The sequence below is a fragment of the Aristolochia californica genome, unplaced genomic scaffold, assembly GCF_029961685.1.
Source record: "Aristolochia californica isolate CCGP_79_NKW_82.1479 unplaced genomic scaffold, dmAriCali1.0.hap1 SCAF_4, whole genome shotgun sequence".
NCBI lineage: Eukaryota > Viridiplantae > Streptophyta > Magnoliopsida > Piperales > Aristolochiaceae > Aristolochia > Aristolochia californica.
The window spans coordinates 44,858,749-44,867,516 of NW_027182103.1; the positions used below are offsets into that span (position 1 = coordinate 44,858,749).

The window sequence follows — 8,768 nt, forward strand, 5'->3', positions numbered from 1 at the left end:
CATTAAACTAATAAAAACATGAACAACGCATTATGCTTCTTCAGAGCTTGAATCTCTGCTAAATAAAAAATAATTCTAGCAATTGAAAAAGGAAGGCATGCAAGAGGCAGTACAGCTATGTATTGGTTTGTGCTGCTAAAATAGGTGCTCTACTGATCCTTTTAAATGACAAAAGAGGTGTCTTATCAATCCCTACTGCTTAGTGCACAAGTTGCCCACGAGCTTTGTGGGTAAAACTTTGGTCTTTTTTCATGGTTACCAGATGATAGGCATTCTGTTTGCAGGTCCACCTTCCCTACCTCGGTGCATCTACATGTCTGAGAGAGGTATCCTTTTTAAGGCGTGTTTGGCAGCCACAGAAAATTAAAAAAGAAAAGAAAAGGAAAGAGAATATCACTCTATTGTTTAGCAGTAGAGAATCATTGAGAGAAAAGAAAATAAGAAAGAAACACAAGTCGTGATGTTTTCTCTCCTTGAAGGAATTTGATTCATTTGATTGCTTGTAGTTGCTTGTAATGAAGTCTTTAATAGCAGTGGAGGTGGAACTCCCAAGGATCAGAAATCCAATTGTAGTGCACCTAATCTTCGAAAAATCACAGGTTAATTGCTTTTCGATCACCAGCTATATCAAACTTAATAGATGCATTATCATTTTGTTGTGTTTAGATGGTATTTATTTGGCCTTTACTTGTATTATGGTACATGGTAATGTTCCATTTCCAAGAAACAATCCAATATACTCTGGAATGTCATTATAGTAAAGTTTGTATCAAGCTTGGATTAGATTTTTTATTTTTTATTTAATCTTCAACACTACCATGTAATACCATGGTTTGACAAAGTTATGCCAAGCCATTTTCAGGTCTTCAATGGCAGTGAAAGCATAAAGTAAAGCAAGACAGTTGAAAATTTGGTCAGGTAGATAGATGTAATTCTCCGTAAGCTAACAAATAAGAAAGATATGTTAAAAATTTTAGTTTGGATTTTAATTTTTTATTCTTTGTATGATTTTTCTTATTTCTATTTTATTTTTCTCAATGGATAACCTCAAAATGGGAAGGGTGCTCAAAGTTTATTGTAGAGGATGGTTTAAATCCACCACGATCTTTTTAACACTTAATAATATTATTTTAATATTTATAGGCATTTTAGTTCTTGTATTGTGAATTTTTAAAAATTAACTAGAACAAATGCAGGTGCATTTATAGTGAATTTATAAAAGAGTATTGTTGGTCTTAATTTTGATTTTAAAATTTTTAAAATATTACTCAATTTTCTTTTCTTTTCAATTTTTCATATGCATCCAAACAAGAGAAACCATGTTTCCCTTCCGTTTTCTCTCTCATTTTCATGGGTATCCAAACAAGAGAAAAGTGCATCTGTCTTTTCTTCTCTTTCCCCTCCTTTTCTCTTTCTTCTCTTTTCTCTCCACTTTCTATGCTCCAAACACAACCTTAGTGATAAGTAAAAGATAAAAGTACAAGTGCCTTTTTTTCCCCTTCAGTGAGACATATGTGAATTATAGAATTTTCTTTCTTATTTGTTTTATTGATCTCATCAGTACTCAACACAGACGGTAGTAGGATGAGATACAAAAAATGATGGAGAAATGGGTTTTGGATGAGAGCAGGTCATGAAAAGCCTCTACATCAAGATGAGAAAGAGAAAGAGAGGGGAAATAGAATTTAGCACTAAACACTTTTGTGACATTGAGATTAGCACTACTTAACATTGTTAGAAGGGAGTATGATGACTTGGAAACATGAGATAAAACAAGGGCAATGGAAAGTTTTGCTGTCATGAGTTATGCAAACAGAACCACAATTGGGGGGATTGATAGCCGATTAGGAGGGAGCTGCAACTGCTGAGGTTGGCTGCCTATTTTACAAGGTAAGAAAGATTTGCCTCCCTGCAACATTGCCACTTCTTTTGTTTTAAGTGACACAAGTGCAAAACCTCTAGAAACCAGCTATGCCATCAAGTCATCAACATTGGACATTCTACAGTAGAAGCTAAAACTTAAACGAAAAAGTGAGAGAATGCTCTCTGGTGTGAAGTCGTGCATAAGTTGGCACCTTAAGGCAGTACTGTCCTGTATTGTAAAGTTAATTTAAATTTTCTACAGTTATTAACACACTCCATAATAAGAAGTAAAAATAAAAGGAGGATAAGTATGCAAATTTAACAAGTTCAGTCAGAAACTGAAATAGCACAAAATGAAGCATTATTGAGTCCAATTTTTTGCTCAGGCTTGGATTAGCATCTCTCGCCTCTAAAATGCTTATGACAAGCAAGAACAACAACTCACATAAACTCTTATCATTTAGTTCTAGAGCTCAACAATTGACAGAACATTCCATTGCCAGTAACCATTCTAGGCATGGAGACTCTTCATACTTGCTTGTCAACATCCCATAAGCCACCTGCAAGTTCACAGAGTTTCCGTTCTATTTCTAGACCAACCCAACTGTTCAACCACACACAGAAGTTCTTCCCTTACCAGCTTCTGTTGCTTGAGGATGGAAAACATAGATGAATAGTTCTCTCGATTCCGGTTTTCCATTATTTACTCTACATAATACTCAATATCGACATATATTAAAAGAAATATTCACAACATTTGACTGAAAGAGATCCATTCCATCAGGCAAATGGATGACGAGATCCCGACATAACATTTACTTAAACACCATCGAATTGCTAGCTACGTAACTTGCGGATTGTCAGGGAAGCAAGTATTTTCACTTCTTCATAAAGGTAGATCATTAACTTTAGTTCACATAATACAAGCTAAAATCATAGATACCATCCGCAACGTTGTCAAATGCAACAGAAAACAGCTAAAGCGCCAGAATCACTCCAATTTAGAAAGTTAAATCGAGCAAAAACGCCGCGTCAGCTAATGCATCTAAACATAAAAAAATCAGCCCAGATAATCGGCCTACAGACAATCCTACAGACGAAATAACAAATAAGAAAAACCACAGATTTAATTGAACAAGTTATGAGATGAAACAAGGAGAAAGAGCTTCCGGATTGAAGAATATGAAAAGGGAAGGGCAGGGAAAGACATACTAGGTTTCTCGGGTTTTCCGTTGATCCATTTGGCGACCGCGAAATGAACCTTCTCGCGAGTTAGGGCTTCTGTTTTGAAAGGCTCCTTCAGGCAGTTTCGGACCAGAGAAGCACAGATATTGGAGTACGATATGTAGGTCATGCCCGCCGCTCTCCAGAACGGAACCGCGCCACCTGATGCTGCAGCCGATGCCATTCCTCCTCTTCTCCGTCGCTCGGTTTCTAGTCGACGACGATGCCTCCTAATTATGCAGAATACAATGTTATCGAACAAAAGGTGAATGGGCCCTTCATCACGATCTACACGGACTAGATGTGGACCACAGATGATACCAGTAACAGTGGCCATAGCGAAATGGCCCACAAAGAGTGGCATAAGATTGCGAAGTTTCTTGGATTTTGTGGAAACACACTGCGATTATTGAAAGCGGGCCCAGATGAGTCTTCTTGCTCGCGTGTTGACTACATTTCTACGGCAAGTTGGTACTCAGACGCCGAGGGCAAGGAGAGAGGAAAGAGGGGAGCTCCATTTTGGAAGTTCGCTGCGTCGAGTCGACAGAGAAAAACCTTGATCGCCACTCGCGCGAGCAAAACGAACGAGAGTTACTCGCAACCTGGTGCATCCTCGAGACCTCGACAGCTAGGAAGACAAAGTGAGGAGGGAGAAGGTCAGAGGGAGGGGAACCATGGCCCCACCGTTATAACCCTATTCCAGGTTTTAGTTTTTTTTTTTTTTTCCTCGGCCATTTCGGATAAATCTATTCTTTGAAATTAAGCAAAGATATTTTCTGGTAATTTGACAATTTGAGTAGTAATTTTTCTCTTTTTTCAATTTGCCATTTTAAAAAAAATGTCTCATTTTGATTTAAATGCTTGTGTTCGATCAAGCAAAGTGTAGTTGGAGTTGCTCCCTGAATTGTTATGGGTTTCTTTCCCTGAAATTCTCAGTAAACAGTTACTTCGTTCAAATGACTTCTTGAAGATCTCCCCATCTTCTTATGCGCCTCAATTTCTGCTATTCTGCTTGTAGCACTGCGTCCCTGGGTCTTTTCATCGGGGATCTTGTTTTGTTTTTCAAACTGATTATTCAACTTGCATTACATGATTTGGCTCAGTGATAGTTATCTTCGCTGCATGCCTGCCCTTTACCAGTTCAACCAAACTACTAATGCTAAAGCTTTCATGGCTATTATCTAGTAGTTCCTTTTCTATATTTGAATTCAATTTTTTGAGTGATGTAATATGGTATCTTGTGAAGATTAACATTTAGACGACTTTCTCTATCTTCTTGTCATAGTTGCAAGGAAAACTCAAGCAGCATGGAATCTCAAAGGCCTGTTGATGCTGGTAACACTGAATGTTCTGCAGCATTGGATCTCGAACCTTGCTTGGGTAGTGGAGAAGTAGTAGTGGGATCCCCTCTCAGGGAATCTACTATGATTGAAGGAGATGCAACAAATTTAGAACCTTGTGTAGGTTTGAGGTTTGAGTCTGAGGAGGCTGCTTATGTGTTCTATAATGAATATGCTAGGCGTGTGGGATTTGGGATTAGCAGGAAATCTAGTCGCCGGTCGAGAACTAATAGGGCTTTCATTGCTGGACAATATGTATGTTCAAGACATGGTTTTAGAAGGCCTAATCAAAAAGCAAATAACCCTCGCCCTGTCATGAGGATAGGCTGCAAGGCAATGATGAAAGTTAAAAGAATGGAACCTGGGAAATGGGTCATACTTGAGTTTGTCAAGGAACATAACCATGAGCTTGATCCAGATAATGTTCATTGCTTTCGTTCCCACAAGCATAATAGCACAAATGATACGAACCGGATTCGTCGTGCTTCAAGAGTAAGGCTGAATAAGATTGACTCTGCATTAGGAAAACAGTCTACTAGAAGTAAAGCTGATGGCCCTTCAGAAAAGAACGACAGAAAAAATGATACTTGTAAAGATCGTCAAATGTCCCTCACAACTGGAGATGCACAAGCCATTTATGAACGGTTCACACATATGCAGGCTTCAAATCCGACTTTCTTTTATGCTATGGAACTGGATCAGGAACAGTGTTTTAAAAATGTATTTTGGCTTGATGCAAAATCTCGGATGGACTATACTCATTTTGGTGATGTGGTGACTTTTGACACAACGTATCTAAGGAACAAGTATCAGATGCCACTTGCTACATTTGTTGGGTTGAATCATCATGGGCAATCAGTATTACTTGGTTGTGCACTTATAACAGATGAGACAACATCTTCTTTTACTTGGGTGTTTAGGACTTGGCTCATGGCAATGTCTGGGAAGCCTCCAGTAGCTATAATTACTGATCAAGGAATGGCCATAGAAGCAGCAGTTGTTGAAGTTTTTTCAAGTACATGTCATCGTTTTTGTCTCTGGCATATACAAAAGAATGTCCTAGTGAGATTGGGACACATATGTAAAACTCAGGAGAAATTCAAGGAAAAATTCGACAAATGTGTTTATGACTCTGTAACCACTGATGAATTTGAAAGGAGATGGGGAAAGTTGATTGAGAGGTTTGACCTTACAATGGACGAGTGGTTCCTTAATTTGTATGAGAATCGTCAAAAATGGGTCCTTGCATACTTGAAGGATACTTTTTTTGGAGGAATGTCTATTTCACGTAGAGGTGAAAGTGTAAAATCATACTTTGATGACTTTATAAGCTTACAAACTACTGTAAAGGATTTTCTCGAACAATATGAGACTGCCTTACAGGATATACGGGAGACAGAGATTCGGGCAGATTTTAAGACACTTCACACAAAACCCTTATTGAAGACTCCATCACCATTTGAATCACAATTGGCTTCCATTTATACTAGAGATATGTTCTTGAAAGCACAAAGTGAAGTTTCCGGAATTGCTGCATGTCATACTATTAATACCCAGCAAGGAGCAACTGCAACTTATACAGTGAAGGACTTGGAAACAAGGAAGGACTACACAGTTACTTGGAATAGTTCAGAAACCAAAGTCTCTTGCATTTGCCGTTCTTTTGAGTTCAACGGCTATCTCTGTAGACATGCAATGGCAGTGCTTGTGGCATCTGGTATATATGAGGTCCCATCTCATTACATTTTAAAACGTTGGACAAAGGATGCTCGGAGCAGGCATATCTTGGATCAAGGCATTGTTGGACTGCAAGGTGATTGTCCTGAATCTAAGGTTGACAGGTTTAATGACCTTTGTCAAAGATCTATAAAATTTGCAGAGGAAGGATCACTATCGAAAGAGAGCTACATTGTTGCATTGCATGCACTTCAAGAGGCACTAGAGAAAGTTGTACTTGAGAATGATCCTCTAGGAAAACTGTCACGAAGTAGGGCTTTCACCAGCAACTGTCACTATAAAGTCAATCAAGGAATTCAGATGGAGAATTTGACAGAGGTACCAAGAACCATCGGTCATCAGAGTGGAGAAGAACGCATGCACGAAAAAGAAAGATATGGGCAAATAAGACAAGAAGGATGGTCACAACGTCACTATGTGCAAGGAGGTTGGTTATGTCATACTTTTTCAGTTTCGTTTTTTGAAGGTGACCTTTGGATTCATATGATCTTATAAAATTTGTCTTAGGTGCAATTATATTAGGGAACACAACTCCTTACCCATCAGCGTGGCCTTCAAGAGAGGTTCAACAAATGGTTGGCACAGCCCCTCATGTTGACTTTCTTAACCCTTTCCTGCATAAAGTTTATAACAGTTACTATTTGTTGTAGGGGCAGTTTGGATTGTCAAGTATTGCCAACCATTGTGGCACCCAAGACAGTTTGCAGTTTATGGTTTGATGTATTTTTACGTTTTGTTAGAGATTATTTGCAACTGTTGCAGGGCCAATTGGGTGTTGGAGTTCTGGTTCTTGCCAATCACAGCAGCATGCAAGAGAGCCTGTCTAATAGCTGAAGGTAGTTCTACCCTTGTGGTGCGAGCTGATGTTCATTAATCATATTTAGTGTTATTGTTTTACATATTTTCTCTGCGGCAGCTCGTAAGTTACTCTCAAGAGCTCAGACTATAAGGAGATTTTCCTTTGACTAAGTTATTGCTCCTTGTTTTGCCTTTTTTCCAGAGAATATTCTTTGCCTTCAGCCACCCTTTGCTTCTTTACTGTCATTACAAGTTTTTTGTGTTGTACCTTATTACTGTCTTTTTACTATATACTGCCGTTCAAACCATTTATTATCTGAAAAAAAATTGGCTGCAGATTTAGGACTAAGGTGCAACTCTCTGAGATAAAAGTTGACATTGGATATGTAGGCTAAGGACTGCTCTGTCTGAAGATCGTAAAGATTGTTGGATGGTTGATATCTAAGATGAGTCCTTTTTTACTTCGAAGACCTTGCTTGGCTGTAGAATTGGAAGCTGGTTGCAATTCTGAATTGCCACTCTCATTCAATTGGATGATCAATCAGTTGGTCTGTCAGTACATTTATAGGGTTGTTTGATGCTTGCCATCTATCAGCCCTTATTGTACTCCTGGGAAATAGTTGACAGGTGAGTTGCGCTTGCACTCAACAATCATAAGCAGTTTTTCAGCAGCAGTGGATCGCAAAGATCGCATGGCTTCTCTGTTTAAATTCTCTTTGAGAAAGAGAGTTTGGCACCAAGCAGCAACTGACTCAAGGGCATTCCAGCTGCTTCATTCGTCTGCAACTTCTTCGATCCAAAGTGAGCAGGCAAAATTCATGGTCCTGGCTCTAACAAGTTAGTGCACTCCTTCAAGGTCACATTTTTATTTTATTTTTTTCATTTCCAAGCACAATGTAAACATATGGATGCCACGTTAGTCGTTGGGTAGTAAGAGGCCGTGCTAGCTCCAGGCAAGAATGTACAGAAACAGAAATCAAAATATGCTCTGAGAGGTAATAAATCCCCCTTTGAACTAAAGCTCTGTAATTTTACCGTTTATAGAGAAGGCGTGTCTCAGTTTCTCAGGCGGGTCCCGAAACTCACGACTGCTTTAGGCCATTGGTAGAAATTTGTGATAAGATTAAGAGCCTTCGGACTTGAACAGAGAGTGTGTAGTAAGTAGTTACTTAGGCCTTGCTGTTCAAATCCAGCAACCAGGACCAGAACGCAGGAAGGCGAGAGAGGGCCTACGAAATTTTGGAACCATCAAGATTGCCCCCTTTTTTTTAATAATAACATAAACAACTAATTTTTCAACTTAATATTATGAATACTTAACTTTGATCCACTATATATGTATACAGTAGGTCACATATAAACTTTTATGTATACAGTAGGTCACATATAAACTTTGACCGCTTACGTGGTAGCATGTTATCATGCCACATCAACACCCGTAAGTGCGAAATAACGTGTCACCAACTACATTATTGAAAATCACATCTGCTTACCTTTTTTCTCTCATTTTCTTTTCAAAATTGATTTAAGTTATTTATAATTAAAAATATTTTAAAAACATTAATTTCTGGTTATTTAAAACCATTACTTTCTGGTTTCAAAATTGATTTAAGTTATTTCATTACCTTTACTTTAATATAATAAAAATATAAATTTTGATTATTAATTATTTTTAAAAAAAATGTAATTAATACCTTACATTATCTTTTTAATATATTATTTAATTTAATACAATATTTTATAAATAATAATTTAGCTTTTAAAATTCTCAATTGCTAGTACATATTTTACTACCTTCTTTTTTAA

At 37.9% G+C, this 8,768-nt stretch overlaps 1 protein-coding gene across 4 annotated transcripts; it reads left to right on the forward strand.

Moving 5' to 3' along the window:
• Positions 1–3,571: 3,571 nt before the first annotated feature.
• Positions 3,572–7,976, forward strand: LOC137961847 (protein FAR-RED IMPAIRED RESPONSE 1-like). Of its 4 annotated transcripts, none has more exons than XM_068808448.1 (5): positions 3,572–3,790; positions 4,373–6,591; positions 6,672–6,739; positions 6,815–7,000; positions 7,300–7,316. In XM_068808448.1, the coding sequence occupies exons 2-4, from the start codon at positions 4,395–4,397 to the stop codon at positions 6,881–6,883; spliced, it is 2,334 nt and encodes a 777-aa protein (XP_068664549.1). In that variant the 5' UTR covers positions 3,572–3,790; positions 4,373–4,394; the 3' UTR covers positions 6,884–7,000; positions 7,300–7,316. The 4 variants fall into 4 exon arrangements, with proteins under 4 accessions (XP_068664549.1, XP_068664550.1, XP_068664551.1 ...); XM_068808449.1 differs by having other exon boundaries at positions 6,821–7,000; XM_068808450.1 differs by lacking the exon at positions 6,672–6,739 and having other exon boundaries at positions 6,927–7,000; positions 7,300–7,976.
• The last annotated feature ends 792 nt before the right edge of the window (positions 7,977–8,768 follow it).